Raw genomic sequence first — 24,452 nt, 5'->3', positions numbered from 1 at the left:
ACACTTGAGTATGAGTGAGTGAGTCTGGCTGACAGTGCACATTCAGCACCAACATGATGTGACGTGCACAATAACCAGAGTTCGCTGACGACATCCATTATGTTGACTTGTAGGCTGCCAAGAGATGACCACAGGCTAACCGCTCGACCACACTCTCTTTATGGCCCAGCTACATGACCTGGGACTGACCTCGGCTTTGACAAGCTGTCCCCTCAGGCAGAGTGACCACTAAAAAGAAAGTACCAATGAGGAACAAATGAAGAGAGGAGAGGAACAATAAAAGCAGCAATAAAATTGCCGACCAACCAATTCATACATAACATCTGTCATGGACAATAATCAGGCAATGTTTAATGCAAGTAAGAGTCACTTGTTAAAGAGAAAAGAAGAAATGTTACATACTCTCATGTCCTATCAAAATTTTGCAGCACCACATTACCACTACTATTACTACTCTTAATATGATCAAAATGAATAATTAGAGTCTCGGACTCGAGAGGACTGGTACCAGCTCTAGTTTGAGCTGGACCCAACCGCCTGGTACATCATTCACTGATCGCCAGTCAATCGCAGAATAATACTAATAAGTCAAGATGTTGTGGATTTGAATCTCAACTTTATGTAGTTACACATTCTCCCTGTGCTTATGTGGGTTTTCTGTAAGTAGTCCAGCTTCTTCTCACACTTCAGAAGCATGCAAGTTAGGTTCATTGAATACCCTGAATTGTCCAAAAGTGAATGTTTTTTGCCATACAGTGTATCCAGAAAGTAGTATGCACTTTTTTCACATCTTATATTAAAGCCATTTTCCAAAATTGAATAAATCAATTTTTTCCATCAAATTTCTGTACACAACGTCCTATAATGGCTATGTATATATATATATATATATATATCCCCCCCCCCCCACTGATATTACATACTTATTGGGTAGTCTCCATTAAACAAAACATCTAGAATGGACACAGTAAAAATTCAAATTCATTTTTAATTCGGCAATTGACAGCCATTTTTCCAGCCACAATGACGACAGTGCTTTTAGACTGCCCACTTGACCAATTTGTTGTGCCTTGCTTAAGTAGATGCTCTGCAAATGTCTGACTACTGGGGCATATTCACAGACTGAGGAAATTTCAGTTTTTCCATGAAACCCTTTATAGAGGATGTCAAGAGTACTTGTGCCAACGAGTACTGGAACTTCTACACTTGCTCTGAGATCGGGGACAGCTAGCGTCAGGGTTTTGGACCACCTTGAGCTCCCCTGTAAAGTGTTCCGGAAACCCTAATTTCAACTTCAATACAGGTGAGATAAGGGACTTTTGCTTGTGGTCTTGAAGTAGGTGTGCTCTGCAGCGTCACTTGATGAGCCCGTGCTTCAGCCACTGGTGCAGGTGAGTTATTTGGCAATAGGGCAACTTGAAAGTCTTGTTTCTTCTCTTTTTTTGTGTAGCCTCCTGTTAAGCTGCATTTGTAAATGGGCTACTTGGGTTCGCAGATGTTCAGTTTCAGCGATATATGACTGCAGTAAGCTGGCACTGGAATCACACGGAGGCATGTCAGGCACAGAGTGAATGTTTACAAATGGCTTGGTCTTGGTGGAGCCAAAGTGACGCTGCGCTGCATCCTGTCATTTTTGGATGCTCTTCACAATGCATTTGAAGCAACAGCTGTGCAAAGTTAGGAGGTACATTTTTTATTTCCAGTTGGAAGACCAGGCAGTGGTCCCAGCAGCCACGTTTGAACTGCTTTAGTGTCGGTCGGCATTCACCTGTTTTACATCACTTGTCTTCACAGCAGTGCACAGGACACTGTGCAGCCTCTGACGATAATCAGATGCCTTGTCTCCTGGATTCTGATTAGTAGTCAAGAACCTTGCAAACACACACCTCTTCACCATCCTCAACAAGTCCATATGCAGAGTCACGCAGCTGTACGTAATGTCTAGGATGCGCTGAAGTACCAAGCTGCCGTACCACATCTGAAGCTGACGGGAGCAGACTCGCGAGTATTTTTGTCCCTTGAACACTGACTGATAGACTGTCATCATTAAACATTAACTCAGCATTTAAAGATCATGTCTCATAATCTGCCTTTCCTGGGGGTTTGTGTATTTTACCAGAGAACGTCCTCATCCATTTGGAGTTACTTCGGCTGACTTTGATCACGTTCCACCCCAACACCTTTTTCAGGTGGGTTTGTTACTTCATTAGTCAGAGCTGGGTTTGTTTGGCTGCTAATTAGTGTTTGTTTCTTCTTTATTGTAACGGGTTCATATAATTTGGGTGTCATAGTAGTTGGTGGGCGTAAGGTCAGATTTTTTTTTCTTTCTTGTCGTGCAAATAATTTGTGGATTTGAAAAATGTGTAAATCACGGATATATTTGTGGATTTGAAAAATGTGAATCGGAGATATATTTGTGGATTTGAAAAACACATCCAAATAATTTTGGGATTTTAAAAACAATAATAATTGTGTAAATCATTTTGAGACATATCTCTCCCCATACTAGGCTGTGAGCGATGCCCGTCATATGCCCCTGAGCGTGCCTGGGACACTGTCAATTTCTTTAAGTGACTCCTGCAGTTCCTCTGGTGATTGATGTTGCTCCTGATGGACATCCAGCTCTGTTAGGCGAGGTGAGCCATCACATGGAGCGGAAGTGTGGGGCAATTGATCAACATGTCTTCTCCAGATGAGATGATCAATGGTTTCCACTGTGACACAGGACCTGTTTTTGCAACTGTTGCGAGTGTCCATTAACATCACTGGTGTAGTTCTGGGCAAGCACCTAATCTCCAGAACTTTGCTTTTGCCCATCGTTCCATTTGAGATTGCTGGTGAAGGCGAACAATGTCTTTAGTATTTTGGTGTCTCGGAAGGTCAAGTTAAGTGCAGAGTTTTCTTGAGTATTGACAAAGCAGGAGAAACCTTTGTCGTAGCATGAGACGTGTTTCTATATGAGATTAGAAAAGCACTGAGGCGTCGGTTGAGGGACTGTGTGCTTTTTGAGGACTTGAGAGTTTGCGTCATAGTTCCTACAAATCTTTCAGCGAGCCGATTTGTAGCTGGGTGATAATGCGCAGACTCGATATGCTGAATATCATTGTTTCATGACTCTCAAAGTCTTCCGACACGATCTGCAAGCCATTATCCATCGTCATCCATTCTTTCTCAATTTCTGGCATTCAGTGCAGGACTTTGCTTTCACCTTTATAACTGGGCCTGGCCACAAGTTTGAGCCTGTCGCACTTTCTACTGAAAAGAAAGAAATTGTTTCTCAAATTAAACCCTTGGATGTTATCCCTCCTCGCTTTTTTTAAAGAAATTTGGGACACTATTGGAGTTATTATACTATGGACTTTATTATAAACAGCTGTCTTGCTTCAGGTGATGTACCAAAATGTTTTAAGCAGGCTGTGGTGCAACCCTTAATTATTTAAAATAAAAAAAAAAAACCTCAATACTACAGTTTTTAACAATTTTAGAACCATTTCTGAACTCCATTTTACTTAAAAAAAAAATACTGGAGAAAGTTATACTCTGACAATTGCAGTCTTTTTTATATGCACATGGCGTCCACGAGGTTTCCCCATCTGCTTTTAACACACACACCGCACTTCTAAGAGTTTTGAATGATTTGCTTTTAGCTACTGACACTGACGTTCTTATTTGTTTAGACCCTACAGCTGCCGGACCACGATATCCTTATCTCTTGTACGGAGCATTGTGTGGGCCTTAGTGGCACTGTTCTTCGGTGGTTTTGGTCTGATCTGTGAAATCGAAGTGTTTCTGTTTCTTGTTAAGCATTGGTCATCCGCTGCACCTCTTGAAAACGAAGTCCGGCAAGGTTCCATTCTTGGGCTTATCCTCTTCTCCCGGTACCTGCTCCCCTTAGGGGCTATCATTAAACATCATCACAATACCCAAATTGACCTGCCCCTTGTCTCTAATTGCGTAACGCCCTTGATGGATTGCCTGTAGGACATTAAAGATTGAATGGCTCTGAAGCTTTTAAATGTTAATGTAAGTCAAACCGAATTCATTTGTCGTTTTTCCATTACAAGTTCCAGAATGGCCCCGTTGCTTTCCCATTACAACGGGCACCAATCCAAAGTGGGAGGGATTGCGCGCGATCAAGAAGAATGTGACGCGTTCGTTTTTTTCTTGTGCCTTCCATCTCGCTGTATTTCATCTTCTGCCAATACGGACAAAAATGCCCGCACCTCCTCAGTTGACCACAGAACAAAAGCTGCTTTAAGCGTGCCGCACACTGCGCGACGTTGTCGAAACCTGACTGAACCGGAACATCGTGTAGAGTTGCCGATGCACCCCCGCACATAAACCATAAAAAGATAGAATAATAGGTTTCTAAAGAGAGAGTGTGGATATTTGAAAGGAGCCTCGCTGGCTCCATTTATTGGAAGTATCCAGCATGTGCGTACGTTCGCATACATTCTGGTCACAAGCTTTGCTTTTTCATCCACAGGTACATTGTACATTTATGGTGGATAACTGGTCAGCACATCCATCCCCCTCACAGTTCTGAGGACCCGGTTTCAAATCTGGCCTCACCTGTGTGGAGTTTGTATGTTCTCCCCGTCCCTTTGTGGGTTTTCTCCGGGTACTCCGGTTTCCTCCCACATCCCCAAAACATGTGACGGCAGGTTAACTGAAGACTCAAAATTGTCCGTAGGTGTGAATGGTTGTTTGTTAATATGTGCCCTGCAATTGGCTGGCAACCAGTTCAGGATGTACCCTGCCGAGGATAAGCGGTGCAGAAAATGGATGGAGGTATATTATACATTATGAATATAGTTAAGTATTGATGTCAAACACAATATTTGATTTGGCTTGGCACAGTGCGGCGTGGCGGCGTGGCTCGCTAAACCAGGAAATGTGTGTGTGGCAGCCTTCAGATGCCATGATGCCAAGTCACCGCATTTAAAGGAAGAACGCCTACATTTAAATGTTTATAAGCTGTTTTTTTTTCTTTGTTTTTAAATGCTTTTAATCATGTAAAGCACATTGAGTTACCTTGTGTATGAAATGCCCTATGTAAATACATTTGCTTTGCTTACATCTGTCGGCCAATCAGATGACAGTTGCTCCTCGGCCAGCATTTTAGAACCAGGTCGGGGGAGGTTCTAAAAAGATATTTTATATTTGTATTACTTTTTATATCCTATATTGCTCATGTACAGCACTTTGGTCAGTTCTGTTGTTTTTAAATGTGCTTTACAAACACATTGTATTCGATTGTATTGTATTTATGTCTGCTTGATCGGAGCTTAACCAAGTGTTTAGATGTTGACAAGTCCTACACAACCTTACTAACCCTTCTAGGTGGTTTGGTTGAGCCACAAACTCTAGCCAGTGCCCCCTCTTAAAAACTTCAAAATGAATGTCATTTAGAAAGAAACTATCAATAAATGAGGGTCAGCATGAAAGTTCAGGACTATCAACACATTATAACGTGCATAGCCCCGGTTTTGGATCACAGTAATTAATTAGTGGAGGCCCATGACCTCGGGGAGTGTTTAACATCTTAGTGAGCTGGTGGCCCCACGCATAATATGCATCAAATTCAGGAAACCCCAAGAATGTGGCCTTGTGTCAGAAATGTTATGCACCAAAGACAAAAAGAGCAGACCTTAATGGAGGAGAAATACTTCTTGTTAATATCCAGAAACTGGATGGCTGCACCTCCGTAGGTCGCTGTATGCATTTAATTGGAAGCAGGCTCCAGAGCGACAAAGGAATCCCACCGCTTTCCTTTGCTGCAACATGATGAGTTGCAATTCAAAATGATTCGAAATGGCCACTCATCATTTTGGGATGTGGGAGGAAACCGGAGTACCCGGAGAGAACATGCAAACTCCACACAGGTGGGACCGGGAATCGAATCCCGGTCCTCAGAACTGTGAGGCAGACGCTCTAGGAAAAGAAAATGTTTTTAATTGTGTGTAAATATAATTGTTGTGTGCGTTTGTCGCAGTTGAGCTCTTGGTTTGGTCTATGCAGGTGTTTCTAATGTATTCCTAAAAGGTAGCCAGAGTAAAGAAACATTTCAAGAACTACTGTATATTTCTGTTGGTCTGGAGATTGATGTCTACGTTGTATTATACAGAGAATAGCCACAATATTGTGAGCTGTTGCTTATCCAGGTTTTTGCCATTGCCTCATTTGTCAACCTTAACTACTCGAAGAGCCATTTGGACTGTCTCCCAAAAACTAATGAACAAACAAAAACACCAGTAGCCACACATCACCCTTTTGACGTCTAAAACGATGATGAGAAAATGTATGTATAAAAACAACAGTGTGTTGCATTTATAAAATCAATGAACTGCTACAGAGAACACTACATTTTATTTCTGCATGGAACAAAAACATTTGAAATTGTGAAATAAGCCTGGTTGAAGCATACTTTCAAATACACACAGTCAGTCTCATCCATCCTTTTACAATTGAGACTATGTGAGTCCCGGGAACAATGAGTCCCCGATACATATACAGATAAAAATTGCACTTCAACAAATATTAAACATTAATGCCTTAACAGGCAATATACTGCCAATCAAGTTTGCATTCGTTTTAGAAAAGTGCCAAGTAGCAACATTAATAACGACGCAACAAGTAGATCAAAGCAACCTGCTTTGATTCAAGAGTTGTACTCCATTACAAAAGTCTGCAGCCTTTCTTTAAACGCTGCTTTGTCAATATGTTCATTGGCTACATTCTTACAATAGCGAGTACGTTATACTGTATATAATGCGACCATACACGTTGGCATGTTTGGACTTGCATTGTCTTGCATCATTGCAAGTTGACGGGAAACGTTTCCAGCTGAAGACGTTGGCTGGGATGGCTGTGTCGAAAATGAGGTTTTTAAGTTGTCGTCGTCTTTGTTGCGACTTCATGCAAATTGGGCAAACCAGCAGTTGGTGTTAGCGGGATGGCCGCGTTCAGCTAGCTTGAATCCAAAATGTTCCCAAATCGTCGCAGCGGCGTGAGGCTTTGGAAGGAATTCCATTAACGCCGCTCAATCTTCTGTAACTGTGCTGCTACCGGCTCGCTGTCAGAAAACGGAACTTTGTGTACGGGAGCGCTCGCATTTCAAACGCACGCATACACACACCGGCCAATCGGAGGGTCCCCACCCATCACTATCTCTGATTGGTTTAGAGACCACGATGGGTTTCATGTGTGTGCTTTCAACTCGTGGAAATGCTTTTTTGTTCCTCAAATGACTAGGTACCTGTTGTTTTTATTATTTATTTATTTTGCCGCACCATACAGAAATTAGGGCAGAAATTTCCAGCACCTCGACGGAGTACTAAGCCATAACGCTGCGTTCTAAAATGCAGATTGATCATACTTTATGCGTCCAACTGTGTCTGTCTCTCTGTGTGTGCGTGTAAATGTTAAAGTGAGTGGCAGTTTTATATTGGGGGCATACAAACACACACACACACACAAACTATTGTTCCCACCATCGCAATTTCGATGCGAAGAGCAAGAAAAGGTGACCAGATAATGCAACTGTTTAACTAGCAAAGCTGTGGGCGATTGACGGCACTTCCGTGATGTCAGCCGTGCAGCGCGTTACACTAGCCTACAGACGAAGTTGAAACTTCTCACTTTTCATTGTCAATAATCTTTTAGTATTGTCAGTCCTTAATCTCCATGACTGATTTATGACCGTGCACTTCTGTATGAATCATTCACCCACCATGCATTGCGCACTTAACACACCAGTAAAACTGTATTCTTAACGTGCAAATAAAAAAGTAACAAGAATCAAACAAAAAACAGTCTGGTGATAGTTCCATCGTGGATTTCTTTGCACTTTTATGGTACTGTGCATTGTAGAATCAACAATCACCTTTCTTCTGCTAATTGAGAAATCACTGGTTTGTGTGAATGTTTAAACGCTATGGAATGGCCGGACTGTGTTTTTCCTGAGTCACCAGCCAGACTTGGTGAGAGACATTAATGACTCAAAAGTAACTATTGCTGGTTTGGAAAACTAACTTCGGTTTGATTACTCTCCCACCAACAATGTTACTTTGCTTGTTACTCAAAATGGCGGAATTTTGGAGTAATGTGTTACTTTGTATATAATTTATAATGCGTTACCGGCATCAATGGTCATAACACGGTGGTCAAAAGTGGTGTTTTGTTTCTTGACTCACTCCTTTTACCATCACACACAGCGGGCCAGTCACAAGAAGTGAAGTGGCTGCTTGGGCTCCATGTTGCCATAATGAGACGAGTTGGCTCGTTGGGTTTATTGAGAGCAACTGATGAAAGGCCAAAACCACTGAAACAAGACTAATTGTACACCACCGCCTGCCTATAAACAGCTGGAAATAATCGCCATGATGACATGGTGGTCAGCTTGCCCACATTATCAGTGCAGACCACAGAGCCACTGTGAACTCTGGCAACTAGACTTATTTAAATATTCATGTATTGATTTTACGTTTGATGAGTTTTTGTTCCTATGTGAGTCAAGTGTGAATTTAACAATGCAGCAGCTATTTCTCAAGAGTTAAGTTGCCAAGAGAATGGATTTCCAGTGGTGCGAGGGGCAAATAGTACCTCATCCTCTGGCTGTCCCATCAGGTTGTTGAAGTCATTTGAGGACGACGGGAGAATCTGTTGGGAGACAGACTCAGTTCAAACAGCTTAGTGCATTACACAGCAGAGGTATACAGTACTGATATGCAGCCAAGTAGTCAGTTCCATTTTCTTTTCGATATTATTATGCAGTGGTACCAAGTGACGAGCCATCATTGATTTTTGTAATTTTTTTTCATGAACTCAAATTTTTATGAGCCAGATTCAGATACAGCCTCACTCGAGTCAAGTGGGGGGAAAAAAGTTGCCAATGCACTTTCAGCTTTGTATGAAACAGTGCAGCCAAACATACAACCCTCGCAAGTAGCTACAGTGAGCCAAAAGCTAACGCACATTCAGATGCTCACACAGAGACGAACTACACTCTCCTTGGGTGAACAGTACGATTGTTCCTTTTCTCACCTCCAAAGCACTGTTGTGCAGGTAGCGTGGCGGCTTGAAGGCGTCCCCACCACAGCGTGGCGGATGGTGGCTGCAGTGTTGCTGAGCAGCATCCGGGTTGCGCATCAGGAAGGTGAGCTGACGCAGCTGGCCCTACAATAACAGACACACACAGAGGAATACACTGGAAGCAGTGTGCAAAAAGTACACTGCGCATTTACGGGCATGTGTTTGAAAAAGTGCGACTGTGTTGCTTATATAAGTACAGATAAGCATCGCTTTAAAGTGAAATGCGTTTAAATACAGTACTTGGTGCATACAGTCACACTGATAATATCAAGTAACCCTTCGGTGACAGTGAGCAGTGAACAATTCTAAAAATTCAAAGCAACCACTAAGCATGGTAGTTGTTAGTGTTGCATCACTGCACAGTAAGATACTTATATACTGGCCATCTAAGATAACCAAAACAGAAACAGATCTATATATGACCTTTCTGGAGCAGGCCTGCAAAATACAAACTAAATGATATATGTAATGTTAATTCAATACCACTGCAACAATAAAGTGAACTTTGTGAAATTTCTTTGTGAAAGCAGAATGTTTGATACAGCTGTCATTTTGGATCGCACTAGATTGTGCTGGGTGGCCGACTGGTTAGCAAATGGGCCTCACAGTTCTGGGGATCGGGGTTCAAATCCCGGCCCCGCCTGTGTGGAGTTTGCATGTTCTCCCCGTGCCTGCGTGGCTTTTCTCCGGGCACTCCGCTTTCCTCCCACATCCCAAAAACATGCGTGCTGGGTTGATTGAAGACTCTAAATTGCCGGTAGGTGTGAATGTGAGTGCGAATGGTTGTTTGTCTCCATGTGCCCTGCGATTGGGTGGCGACCGCTTCTGGGTGTACCCCGCCTCCCAGCAGAAGATAACTGGTAAATGGATGGATAGATTGTGCAGGTGTGCATTATCTACTGTTGTGGCAGGTGAGTGTACAGTTCCACTCCTGGAGGAATATCCTGGGCTTTGTCAACCTCAGGAATGCTCCTCACTAGGGTCACGTGCGTGCTGGAGCCTATCCCAGCTATCTTCGGATGCGAGGCGGGGTACACCCTGAACTGGTCGCCAGCCAATCGCAGGGCACTCGTATTCACACCGACAGGCAATTTAGAGTCTTCGATCAACCTACCACGGATGTTTTGGGGATGTGGGAGGAAACCGGAGTGCCCGGAGAAAACCCACGCAGTCACGGGGAGAACATGCAAACTCCACACAGGCAAGGCCGGGATTTGAACCCCGGTCTCAGAACTGTGAGGCAGATGTGGTAACCAGTCGCTCACCGTGTCGCATCAGTACATAAATAGTAAATTCATCTGACGAGGGGAGCGGGAGTTGTGCATGAATGCCCCCCTGAAGCCCCTTTAAGCATAGCTGCTTTGGGAAGTCATTCAAAAAGGCAGAGGAAGCAAACTATGCCAGAAAAGGCCCAGACCGCAATAAACAAAGAGCGATCCAACTGCATGTCTGTGGAACAGACATGCAGTTTACTGTGTATTTCCATTAAGGGAAAATATGTCCACCACTTGTGGTGGTGTTACATGTTGGGCTCGGAAATGCAAACACAAACACAAATGCAACTGAACCAGTAATAAACCGATGTGTGTGTGTGTGTGTGTGAACACAATGAACACGATGCAGCAATTGAGACAACCACAGACTAAAGACTAATTCAGGGCCAGGAATGCATCAGATGAAATCATATGTCATAATATATTTAACATAGCAATCATCTTTCTTTTTCTTCTTTTATACAGTGTAACACTGATACCTGCCGGAGGTAGTTACTGTATGGTTGGAGACTGTCTTACCTATTTTTGTATCTATTTTACAAAGACAGATGGTTTCTTCGTCTGTCTATCAAGTGAATAGGGAATGGGTTTGGACAGGGCCACAAATCTCTTCTTGGTCTTGGTTGTTCCTTCCTGTGTGTGTGGACTTGTATCAAACAAGAGTGTAGCCCTCTGGATATACGGTTTACTGCTCGATGTGTTTGTACCGAACGTGCAACAAAGAGAGGAGTTCTAAAGGTAGAGATCTCAAAGGGTTGTTCTGGCACCTGCTCCCTTCACTGACAATGTACGGTGTAAGGGGTGGTGGTCTTTTAGTGTGTGTGAGAGAGCGTGCCAGTTCATTGTGTTTAACCTGTTGAATTCATGACTGGCAGTGTCATGAAATGTCAACACATTTGATATTGACGTGAATCCCATTTTGTCGTTGTTGACTGTCAACACTGTAGTCACCGCAAATGGTCCTTATCGGGTAAACAAGTTTATATAGTCACTGATTACTTACCCCATGAGGCACATCCGCACAATATAAACCATCCCAAATCAGAGCAGTACAATGAACAGTGCCTCTATAAAATCAAGTGGATGTAGACAGCTTACTTCAAATGGAGTCTCAAAGCCTTCAATGATGCCTCCAATGATGAAGAGTCCATCAGTTTTGATCCCCAGCCCGTGGTTGTCGCAGTCCACACTCCCCAGCAGAGTGCAGTCCACATATATTGCCACACGCTGGCCAGACACACCGACTGCTACATGATGCCACTTTCCGTCAGTCAGATAGCCGATGGGGAACCTGAGGAAGAGTGTGTACAGAGAGGAAGAGTTCAAATGGGGGAAAACAGATAGATAGATAGATGATGGCTCAAGGATTTTCTTTTCCAAAATGACTCTCGATAAAGAGCTCAAAATTATTATGCAGTTGAAAAAAAACAAAATATGTATATTTTGACACACAAAAAACATTTTATAGTCAAGTCACTTTTTACTACATTTGAGACTGTAAAAATTGCCTCCCAAAGCTGCTTTTTGGAGGAATACTGTCGCCCACCATCATAGATCTTTCTTTTAAGGATGCGCCACGGGTGCTCAGTAGGATTTATGTTGATGTTATGTTAGCACAGTTCTTCTTCTTATATCATCCCAGGAAATGCTCATTGAGAAACTCCACATATTTTACACTTTTAAGCACCACTCAGGGTCTGACCATAACATTATGCCTCTTTCCAGTCCAAAACATCACTCTTGGGACATGCTGGCCATCCAGCAAACATCCAGAACTGTAACTATCAAGACCTTCCAAGGTTGCACAGCATTCATCAGCGAATAAAACCTTTTGAAAATTCATCTTTGGAGCCTACTGTAAGCGTTTCGATTAGGGTGGTCAAAATAAAGCTTGATGCATGACTGCAAGCCTTTGGAGGATCCTGCATTGAGGGGTTCTCCAGAGAACGTATACTGCAGGGCTTGCTGCTCATCAGTGGTCTTTAACAGCTGCTTCCTTAATACAATGCATGTTGGCTGCCAGAAAGCTTCCGTAATGCACCTATGTTGAAGAGACCCATTTGCTCTCTGACTCACACACATTATTTAACAGTACAATGATTTCCTTGAAATTCCTCTTTTTTGGATACAAACTGCCTTGGCGTGGAAAAGCCTATTTAAATAATTGTCCTTTAATTAGGCACGGTACATAAACTAATAATCAAACAACCGAGTGATTCATATCAGTGATCTAAATATACAGGAAAAAAACAACATATGCAAAAAGTTCCCCAGAAAGACTAAAACTCAAATGTTTATTTAACTTCAATCCTACCTAAATGATCATTTGGAACGCAGTTCAGAATTGCTTATTTGGTGCAGTTTTATTATTATCTATGAATGCAATCTCATGTTCTTGATTCATCTATTCTGGCATGGGCGATCAGTAGCTTTGATGATTTAAAAAAACATTATTATTACCGATGTTTCTTTGCTGAGAAAGTTCTGCTTCACACTTCAGCCAAGTTGTTAGGGATAATGCTCAAATGAGCTGATGTGCCAACCGACATTAACTCCAAAGCAACAATGGGGGGGGGGAACCACCACTGCTAGCATTAGAAGAGGCAAGCCTCGGGGTTATCAGGCAAATCTAAAAGGTTTCATATACTGTAGCGCTGGTAAACAATCAACAATGGTAAAGAGGACTTTCAGTGCTTACTCCCCAATAAACCTACTGAACCAGAGGAGACAAATCCTTGTCCAAGTTGTTTTGTGAGGAAAAGCTCATGGTGAAAAAAAGGCAAGACATTTTGTTTCGGGATCCGTCGCTGAGGACGTTCACCTGGCTGAAAATTCAAATTCATTGAAATGCAAATGTTGGTGTTGATACATCATGAGAGGAACGCAAAATTTCCTGATCACACTGCCAATGCTGCCTAAACATTAACTTACATTTTTCATTATTTTAGATTTAGAACTTATTCTGTTGATTTTTTTTGTCAAATCTTGCACAGTAAAATGTGACTTTAAAATATTCTAGCTTCTGCATTTATTGTCAAAGCGGTGGTGGGTAGTAACGGGTAGGCTTTACACGATCAGGATTTTTGGGACCGATCAGCGAGTTTAAAAAAACGATCACCGATCCGACCACAAGATGCAGGAATGTGACTTGTTCATTTACTGTATATACTTGTGTACTCAATTGCTCCCAAAAATATATTTACAATAAATAATGTATCTTTGTTACTCTACCAACAAATGTGCTGCACCGACAAGGGCACCTGCGGTCGCACCCAAAAGGCAAAGGAAGGTAGTTTATAAGAATCTTCTCGCCCAGAAGAAAAAAGAGCGGCAACAACTACCATACTTTCTTGTGTATAATGCACATGATGTAGACTACACTTTAATTCCAATATGACTGCATATATGTACAATTGTGCTCATACATTTACATACCCAGGCAGAATTTGTGAAATATTGTTGTTTTTTTTGTTGTTTTTTTTAAATGCGACTGATGACTGAACAACAACCATCAATAATTTATTTATGGTTATGTGTTGTTTAGTGATAATGCTTTTCTGAAATTCTTGACAGTTTAATTTTAATCCCATTAAAATAAAATTAAATGTCCCATTAAAATAAAATTAAATGTCTTTCGCCTGGGTAATCAAACATATGAGCACAACTGTGTGTTTTCTCATATACTAAATCAAAGTAGGGCTGTGAATTTCAAAATAAGAGCTAGTCAATAAAAATAAAGTTTTATGTGTTCAAATAAAGTGCTTAACTTCAAAATAATTTTTGAAAAAATATATCAAAATACAGACAATACTTCATGTTTTGATCATATGGGTAGAAGCAAAATCATGCATTGTAAAAATGCATTATACATAGGTAGAAGGGTTTTCCAGAATTTTGAGGTCAACTTTGGGGGTGCGCATTTTACATGGGTGCGCATTATACATGAGAAATGACGGTACCTATAACTATGTTCTTCTCTCGAAAAAAGATTGTGGAAAAGGACGCTACAGCGGAGCGGCGTCAGGACGAAGAGGGACGGTCAGAGGAAGCATGAAATACGCAATTAATAATTTCTAACCTCATACGTTGTTCATTACAATTTAATTCGTTATTTGTCAGAAAATGTTTATATTTTTATTTCTTAAACAAATGGGCCTTAAAAGAGGTTTTGACCTTTGTTTCGTTATACAATAATATTAACAATAATAATAAGTACAACAACAACAACAACAATAATAATAATAATAATGTACTTATTTTTCCTACAAAGGTTTGAACTTTGAGTGTGTTTAAACAAGAGAGAAATGTGAGAAAATTTTAATGGTGAGGTTTACAGCCTTAAAACACATAGTATAATAATTGTAAAAAAAAAAAATAAAGTTTCCTACTTCGCGGATTTCACCTATTGCGGGTTATTTTTGGAACGTAACCCCCGCGATAAACGAGGGAACACTGTACTCTTACTTGAGTACAATATTTGGCTACTCTACCCACCTCTGGTCAGCAGTACAGTGACAATTTGAAGAAATGAGAATATTTACTTTGTGAGTTGATTTACAGATTATGCCCCTAAATTTCATTTTCGAGCCCCTAAAATTTCAAATTTGCAGTTACTGTGCTCTTGTAAAAAAAAAAAAAAAAAAAAGCTAGAAATAATAGTTGGTTCTCTGGAATTCCTGCCCACCCATCAAGCGGAAATGAAACGACCAAGTACTCAGTTCCCTTGCCATTTCGGAAAATGTGTCCGTGAACAGGCACTCTGAATTTGAGCAAACTGAGATGCCACAATTCTGCAAATTCACATACCTCGCTTGCCCACCCATGACTTGGCAGCAAGGCTGTGTTTCAATCGTTGTGTTGGGCAATGTGTCTGTTGCAGGCACATCTGACAAGCGGCTTCGTGATGACGGTGATGAGCTTCCCTTAGACTTAGAATGTGCAGTGACTTTTTCTCATGCAACCTCACATGAACATTTTAATCACACTCTGACATCTGGATTTTTTGCTTAAAGGGCAAAGCATAACCATATTGCACCAAATAAACTGACACAAGGGTAATGTTTGAAGTAAATTGATCATGAGTAAAACAGTCCTGAAAGCTGCTCAACTGAAGTTTCACAACATTCATTACGAAGACATCAGAAATTGTAACAAGCAATTGTTAGTTTTACATATGCAAATACTCCATGATAAAAGTTGTTTGACCATTTCCTTGTATTAGCCCAAGTATGTCGACCAGTATGGATGCTATAAGAAGCCAAAAGCCAAAGCAAACTGATGTGAAGCATGAAAGTAGGCTCACTCATAGTGCCGCTGCCGTGCTCCAGCGAGGATGACGGTGAAAGCACCGATTCGCAGTTGCAGCGTGATATGGCCGTCTGGGCTCAGCATGGTGAATACGCTGCTTTCAACTCTCTGAGGACTCTTCAGCTGCACCAGTAGACTGAACTCGTCAGCGAACCTAAACACAAACATTTGCCATCAGCGGCACTGATCCAGTCTATTTATGGATTTATCATGATAAAGACGAGAATTCAATTTCCAGCTTACACACACAGGGCAAACGGAACACATGGAAATGTACAAAGAAGACATGAAAATAACTCGTCCATATACAGCAATGTGGTGTAAAATCATTTGTCAAGCATCGAACTGATTGGTTTTTCCATTGGTCAAAAATGACTGGCTCAATCAGTAACATTGGAGAGGTAAAAGCTAATGCCTGTGCCTCATATGTGCTGAAAGCAGAAATTGTATTCACAATTGCAGTCTGAGATTAGCATACATGCTGCCAAAGCGGCTCTTTTATCAGAACTTGACACAACAGTTATTATTCATCCAGAGCAGTACAGGGGGGTCACTGGTATACAACAGTACAGACATGCGTGCATTGCTTTTCATTTTTCATGTGGTGTTTTTTTCAGACATAAACAGTATTTCTTGTACTCAAGACTTGGTGATAGACTATGCTGTCTTTCTACTGACGTACAAATTGAGATGACATCACCACCGTAGCAACCGAACTCTGTCATAAAAACAAGTACTGAAATATTTTCTGAACTCATTTCAGTCAGAGAGACAGTCAGCTTCTCTCAGAAAATGCTGTATAGTTAATTTTCCATATACACTGTCTCCTTCCTCCTATGATAGTGTTTACTGTATCTTGTTTTAAAATAAACACCAACAGAAATCATGAATTCTCATTCTTCTCAAGTTTAAAGCAACCGATTGTAAGTCTCTAACTAAAAATGAAAGACTAGACATGAGTGTGTGTAGATGGAACCCTACCCTTCAGTGAAGAGCTGCGGGAGAGGGAGAGCCAAGATGGAGTACTGTCCCACCTGTAGGACTGGACACCTGCCATCCTCCACAACCATAGAGGTGTTCGGACTGTTGGGCAACTGTATGGAAAACTCCTGCAGAATGTTCACCTCATCTAATAAGAGACAGTGAAGAACTAGTCATATGGTATTTGGACATACATTCAGAATTCTTTGGCCATTATATCTACAGGCTGGCGGCACGGTGGCCGACTGGTTAGAGCGTCAGCCTCACAGTTCTGAGGACCCGGGTTCAATCCCCGGCCCCGCCGGTGTGGAGTTTGCATGTTCTCCCCGTCGTGCCTGCGTGGCTTTTCTCCGGGTTACTCCGGTTTCCTCCCACATCCCAAAAACATGCATTCATTGGAGACTCTAAATTGCCCGTAGGTGTGACTGTGAGTGTGAATGGTTGTTTGTTTGTATGTGCCCTGCGATTGGCTGGAAACCAGTTCAGGGTGTACCCCGCCTCCTGCCCGATCACAGCTGGGATAGGCTCCAGCACGCCCGCGACCCGCGTGAGGAGAAGCGCGACAGAAAATGGATGGATGGATGGATGGATGGATCTACAGGCTCTGAACAAGGCAAAAAATAAAGGAGTTCTCCACAGTGTAAAAGGTTGGAAGCATGGAATTCATTGTAAAAAAAAGTCTTTCAAATTTAGGAGAAACTAAGGCTTGGTACACACAAACATTTTTTCACTCTGCATACAAAGAGAAAAAAAATCAGGCATTCAACACTTTTGGTTGTCGTGTGTGGTGGGATCCAGAAAATCTCAACACAGAAAACCACACAAATAAGAATTCTATGGGAGTGTCATGTCTTGTCAGTTATGTTAAGTTCTCAGTTTTAGCCCAGCTGTCATGTCAGCTTTTATTTTGTAAACTAATAGGGTGACTGTCTCCACCTATTTATAGCATGCATCTATGCATCTTTTGTCAGATCGTCTTGCATCCTGCCATGTCCTGTTGTAGGAAGCCTTACTCTTTCCATGTTAGAAAGAGTTGATAACATTTAGTTTTAGATTCCTGAATTTTATTCTCTCTACTATATGCACAGAATTTTTGTTGCTACTTTTGCCCTTAGTTTTACGAGTTGTTACTTTTCTTCTTTTTTTTCCAGCCCTGCTGTGATTTTTGTTTTTGGCTATTGATTGTCGTCATTCCTGCGTTGCAGTGAATTTGGTTTGAACTTTAAAAGATCCCTGTTGAGAAATCAAATCTATAGGCTTTTTTTTTTTTTTCAAAAACCCTTTAATCATTTGCATTTTGTGTCCTTTTTTGACTCATTGCGATACACCGCCGATCTCGAAGTCTCGCGCTATCACACGTAATCTCACAAAACAGAAGAAGAAACACTTCCGGATACATTCCGATGTTCCCGAAGATTCTAAAGTCTATGCCCCCAGTGCGACGCATGTCAAGTGCGCCCCCCGGGCTTATTTATTGATTTTTATTCTGGCTATTGATTGTTGTCATTCCTGCGTTGCAGTGAATTTGGTTTGAACTTTTAGATCCCTGTTGAAAAATCAAAACTATAGTTTTTTTGGTTTTTTTCCCCCCAAAACCGTTGAATCATATTCATTTGAAAGTTGTTGAATGATTTTATTTGAAAATTGTAAGTTGATCTGTAGTTCACGTTCAGATGAATTCAACTGACGGAGTGGTTTGACAGAGATCTGCTGCACGTCTCGGTCATGAGATCCAGCTGGCAAACATGCCGAAACCACCTCGTTTCACTTGTGGGCAATTACAGCATACTGTTGAGCTTACAATGCTGTGAATAGACCACTTATTGATGCCATTACTAAAAAGCGGAAAACCACTTATCGACTCATTGACTTTAAAAAGTCAGAGAGCTTTGACAAATTGTATCCGGTTTTAAAAAGCCCCCACTCCCCGCCATGTGTTTCACCATTAAGCAAAAGTAAGGGGTAGACAATATGCAATCTCCTGCTCAGAGGTAAGCCTTTGTGAGAGACATCTTCATTTCGTAATCAGGCACTGCTTGGGGTAGACGAGCAGTGTAAGTAACTAGGATGATACAGGAAAATTCGGATCCTGTCAGCAGTGCAACACATGCATCTTTTCTCTGTTGTATGATTGCTATTTTTATTCCCCAATTGCTTGTATTTTTTTTTCTTTTTGTCTTTTGTTACATACAGAGCTAAATAGTGGTTAGTTGTCAATGGCATCTTCCACAAAATGTTTTGTTTCGGCTGTTTTGTGTGACTTGAAGTACTTTTTGAGATTGGAAAATTGACAGACTCTATTTTTATTGTTTTTTTCCCCTGCTTCTTGGGGTCTCGCCAATTCAATTTTGTCTTGATAAAAGATCCAATTCGGCACCATTTATTAAAGGGCAAGGCTGACGGTAATGGGGATAACAGAAGCGGTTTAATGTGTAACACTGACATTTTCTGATTCATCAGTGAGTGATTCAGTATTAAAACAGCAGCACATGCACATGATTAGCCTCTTGAACATGGAAACATTTTCAACAATGTTCTAACCTCCAGAGGAGTGCACCACTGCTTTCATTACTGAATCCAAATCTGTCAGCGATTTACTTTTTGCATCCTGGCAGCCTTGCCAGACACATGCCTTCAACACAGAGCTCTCTCTGTGGTCACACTCTGTGTCCAACAGGAATGGCACTGACGGAACATATTTCAAGTCACACTCAAAATTCCAACATAACAGCCTACCAGGAATTCTCAAAGAAGAGAAGGATGAGAAGCGAGCAGAGGAAGCGAGAGATCAATTATTTGATTCATTGCTTTTGCTGCCCTCTTAACCTTAACCGCCGCTAGCGACATGAGGTCAAATAGTTTGCTAATGAGCTCGACAAGATGTTTTGGGGGTCAAATATATATCATATATAAATAATAATATAAGTGCTTTTAAAACATGGCCGACATCATGATAAGATTATCAACAAGAACAATTGTGTACAGTATATTCATCATTTAACTGCTTTAGAAACATTAATCAACAGAGTTGGGGCGACTCGAGTCAAATGACTTCACTCAAGTCGAGTCGAGTTGCCAGTTTTATGACTTGCTTGCCAAATAGTTCAGAAAGTCTTGACATAACCTCAGCCTTGGCAGCCAGAGACTCGACTTGACTTGAACTACACGACAAGGCATCCCGTTCACAGTTGGACACCTGCATTTTTGAGAGAAAGAAACGTTTTGGGACATCATGCGTGTCAACACAGACTGCATTGTTACGCACTTGCCTCCATGAACAACAATGGAAGGAGCTCCAAGGATAATCAAATTTGGATTCAAGGATTATATTGTTGATGAAGTCTGCAAAAAGAGGATGGCAACCTGCATGGCTTGCAACTCTAGACAATAACAACGTCAAACTTCAAAACTCTCAAAGACAGGTGAACATATTTAACAGTTTAGCTAAATAGGGTCAAACATTAAGTTTTATAGACTGGCTTGGGACGATTAAAAATAAAAATGATGTGATTGTGAACGGGGCGGCACGGTGGACGACTGGTTAGAGCATCTGCCTCACAGTTCTGAGGTCTGGGGTTCAATCCCCGGCCCCGCCTGTGTGGAGTTTCCATGTTCTCCACGTGCCTGCGTGGGTTTTCTCCGGGCACTCCGGTTTCCTCCCACATCCCATAAACATGCATGCTAGGTTAATTGAAGACTCTAAATTGCCCGTAGGCGTGTATGTGAGTGCGAATGGTTGTTTGTTTATATGTGCCCTGCGATTGGCTGGCAACCAGTTCAGGGTGTACCCCGCCTCCTGTCCGATGACAGCTGGGATTGGCTCCAGCACTCCCGCGACCCGCGTGAGGAGAAGCGGCTCAGGAAATGGATGGATGATTGTGAACGATTTAGTACAGCTAAGTAACGCAAGTAGGGATGGGACGGTTTCTGATAATTGTCCTAACCTTTAGTTTCGGTTCATAGGAAATGCAAAACTCTTTTTTTTCTCTCTCTCTCATTTACTAATGGGCGAAGGAAGCAGTGTGCACTCTATAGCAGAAAGTAGTACCTAAAATATAATGCCAACTGCTCAATGTAGAAGAAGTGAACAGCGTTGCTAGCGGTCTGCTGTGAAGATTAAAAAAAAAAAAAGGTGTGAAGACTTACGGGGATAACGAAAGAGTCGGCGCTGGAGGATGCCTGGTGGGTTATAGGTCTGCTGTATGGGATCACTTTGTTCCACCATTAGTAAGGACAGTACAAATTGTGAGTAGTGACAAGCGAATATAATTTTCATACGACCGAATGTGTACATTGAAGTTTCACAATTTGTATTTATTTTTTTTTTATTTTTTTGTCCCGTTCGGCTGTTAGGTCAAGCGGAATGGAAAATCGGTATCCCTTTTATGCCGGAACAGTTTGACTGTGTCACAGTGGCGTCTTTTTAAGCTTCCGCTGTGGTTTTATAATTGAGGTTTATTGAGAATCTGACTTGATCTGTTGAACAGAACAAAGTTTCTAGAAGGCAGAAAGAAACAAAGACAAAAGACAAAGCACTAATTGTAAACAAGATGAGAGAAGTAAATCATTACATGATCGACAACAATGAAACATGAAATATGAGTGTTGCATGGGGCTGTAGTGCTACACCCTGTGAGGGAAGGACAGGACAAGATAGAACAGGACAAGGACAGAAGAAGAAGCATGCAGGACGAGGGTCGTGAACCCGGCTGTGAGTGTGGTGGCATTAATTTTGTAAAATTCTAAAAGTCTACAGGACGAGAGTGTAAGTGAGGGGATACACAAGCGATTTGCATATTCATGAGTTATTTTTTGCAGTAAGTGCGTGACCCCACACCCAGTGAAAGAGTCCTAGGGGTGTGTGCCTGCAGATACATGCAAGTAAATTGATACCGTACTGACATAACTGTCCTGTAATTGCTGTGGCCGCACCGCGGCGGCTGAGGAGCCCACCAAATCAATCGAGGGGCGGGATCAGCCCTAGGGCTCCACCCGAGAGCAGCCCGGCGGACGGGACACGTCCCACACCGAGGGACCCTGGGCAGCGCGCCGGCCCTACCGAGGGCAGCCAGAGCGCGGGACCCAGGTGGGTGCCAGCCGGCACCACCCCGGCACCCACGGAACATGGGGAGTCACCATCACACTACCATTACTCCCCAGGAGTTCACCGCAGTGGTTCGCCCCTCCCCCGATATCAGGAAGGAGTGAAAAAAAGTCCCGCCCCCACAGTACCGGAACAGCAAACACAGGGACAAGAGGAGAAGATCCCCACAGCACGCATGTGTCTTTTCACCATGCAAACCGATCTAAAATGTGTGAACATAAAAAGAAATAAATAGAATAATAAAACAACAATAACCTCCACAACAAAGAATATAGAATTCCATTGTTTACTTTCACACTTGTGAAAATAGTCTTGCTATTGTCAAATGTCAGATGGCACCCTACTCACCATTAAAATGTCATCTGTTGTGTCGGCTCAGGGATAGATGTCTGCACTACGTTTTTAAAATGTATGAAACACAACCTGCAATCTAACAACATTTGCTTCTAAATAAATAAACCTGAGTGATTTCATTCAAGTAGAGGACACAGGAGGAATCCAGATTTTGTTCACTATTGTTTTGAAAGATGGCAACATTTTGATGTCACGTATTATTCCCTTAATTATGAATCTCTTTCATTCTCCATTAGCCCATTAGGTGCACATCTAATTATAACAGTTTTGTTTTGTTTCTTGGTGTGCTCTTAAGAGCCGTAGGAGTTACAAGGCTGTCACAGCATAGTTTGCTCATAAATAAAGATGAGTTAAACTGAATTTGAAATACAACTTTGAAACAATTCAGTGCGATTAAATTCAATCAATCATAATCTCAGTTCTCGTTCATTTAACTTTTAAAAGGTGTGAACATGTTTCTTAGTGTTATGATCTGTGAAAAAACTAAATGTGAATGAACATTTTATTACCACTCCCATATATGTTGCGACTGGATCAAGATTGTATGACCTGTGTTGCGACTTGCTTAATTAAGCCAAGTAATGACTCGACCCCACTAGTTTGAAATTTAGTGATGACGTGACTTGACTCGCTTGATTCTTTCCCACTGTGACTTGGGACTTGGTTGAGACTTGAAGGTTATGATTTGAGACTTGCTGGTGACTTGCACATGTGACTTACTCCCACCTCTGTTAATCAACAACATGCACAAACTTGGAGGCGGGTGGAGATTGTTGATGATGAAGAAACATCTAAATTAAATGAGCTATAATAAAGCCATAAAGCCCTGAAAACTTAAAATAGTTGACCCGCTGGTGTAGGGCTGCACAATTAATCCAATTTGAATCATTGTCTGTGATTTTTTTACATTTCAAATACTGGCACTGCTGCATGTGAAAAGTGCTTCATTCGCAGCAGTGACCACAACCTAGCCAGCCAGCCACCGGCGGGCGAACATATGGTTAAGGCGTCATTAAAGTGCCAAAGAACAGGCCAAAACAAATGTCTTGTAAATTCAACACACCACAAAAAAGAGTAATGTTAACAAGCCGGATGAATGAATGAATGAATGAATGGATACAAAAAGAAGAAAATCTCAAATGACGGGAAAACTCACTTCAAAATGGTCAAGAATTGCGATGTTCTTTGAGCTTCCAGCTGCTGTGGGAGTGTCACTGGGTGCTCTGAAAATCCTGCTTCTAGCTGTCAATCAAGCACTTCTATCGCAGCTCCAATCTATCTGCGGGGAGAGGAGCGATGCACAGTACACGCTTTCACATTCTGCTTCTTTGTTTCCGCTGAAATTCAGCGGGCCGTAAATCAGCGGAGGGACTTGTCAGCTGCAACGCATCGCAAAGAGAAGCGGAGGGGGGGATTCTTTGGTGCATGAGTTGCGACTTGCAGCCTTTCGGATTATTATCCCCCCCCCCTTCCACTTCCTCTTCCTCGCAGTGGCAGAAAGTCTTTCGCCATTGTGCGGGACCTTCGCCGTGTATGGTAACTGCTGTTGGGCTGGCGTGGGGGCATAGGGTGGTGGATACACACAATGCGTGTGGCGCCAGACGGCAGAGACATGTTAGCCCAAATAACAACAAACACATTGCACTTCAGGGAAGATGTATTTTTTCAAGTTGTGGGCATATTTTGATGGCGATCTGTACACCACACTGGTAGAACTGGGTTCATGATACAAACCCAATTCCAATTAAGTTGGATAATCAAAATAATCAAAAATACAATGATTTGCAAATCATGTACGACCTATATTTAATTGAATACACTACAAAGACAAGATATTTCATGTTCAAACTGATAAACTTGATTGTTTTTAGCAAATAATCATTAACTTAGAATTTGATGGCTGCAACACATTCCAAAAAAGCTGGGACAGGCTCATGTTTACCACTGTGTTACATCACCTTTTCTTTTAACAACATTCAATAAATGTTTGGGAACTGAGGACACTAATTGGTGAAGCTTTGTTGGTGGAATTCTTTCCCATTCTTGCTTGATGTACAGCTTCAGCTGTTCAACAGTCCGGGGTTTCCGTTGTCGTACTTTACGCTTCATAATGTGCCACCCATTTTCAATGGGAGACAGGTCTGGACTGCAGGCAGGCCACTCTAGTACCCGCACTCTTTTACTACGAAGCCACGCTGTTGTAACACATGCAGAATGTGGTTTGGCATTGTCTTGCTGAACTAAGCAGGGGCGTTCATGAAAAAGACGTTGCTTGGATGGCAGCATATGTTACTCCAAAACCTGTATGTACCATTCAGCATTAATGGTGCCTTCACAGA

General features: G+C 41.9%; 1 protein-coding gene across 6 annotated transcripts in view; it reads right to left on the bottom strand.

Moving 5' to 3' along the window:
* si:ch211-196i2.1 (collagen alpha-1(I) chain) overlaps positions 1 to 24,452 on the bottom strand; it is a 144,478-nt gene that overhangs the window by 86,235 nt on the left and 33,791 nt on the right. For 5 of the 6 annotated variants that reach the window (XR_009792013.1, XR_009792014.1, XM_061799044.1 and 2 more), the window contains exons 2-6: positions 16,656 to 16,803; positions 15,670 to 15,828; positions 11,466 to 11,658; positions 9,046 to 9,177; positions 8,605 to 8,661 (exon numbers count right to left, since the gene is read on the bottom strand). Coding sequence is in view for 4 of the 6 variants with exons in the window: in XM_061799044.1 (XP_061655028.1) it covers positions 8,605 to 8,661; positions 9,046 to 9,177; positions 11,466 to 11,658; positions 15,670 to 15,828; positions 16,656 to 16,744 (630 nt within the window). In the remaining 2 variants the exon portion in view is untranslated. Of the gene's footprint in view, positions 1 to 8,604; positions 8,662 to 9,045; positions 9,178 to 11,465; positions 11,659 to 15,669; positions 15,829 to 16,655; positions 16,804 to 23,269; positions 23,393 to 24,452 lie in introns of all 6 variants that reach the window. The other variant, XM_061799041.1, reaches the window with a different exon arrangement.

This window comes from Phyllopteryx taeniolatus, chromosome 15 (assembly GCF_024500385.1).
Source record: "Phyllopteryx taeniolatus isolate TA_2022b chromosome 15, UOR_Ptae_1.2, whole genome shotgun sequence".
NCBI lineage: Eukaryota > Metazoa > Chordata > Actinopteri > Syngnathiformes > Syngnathidae > Phyllopteryx > Phyllopteryx taeniolatus.
The sequence above is the reverse complement of the archived record's forward strand: the minus strand, read 5'-3'. Positions and strand labels throughout refer to the sequence as shown.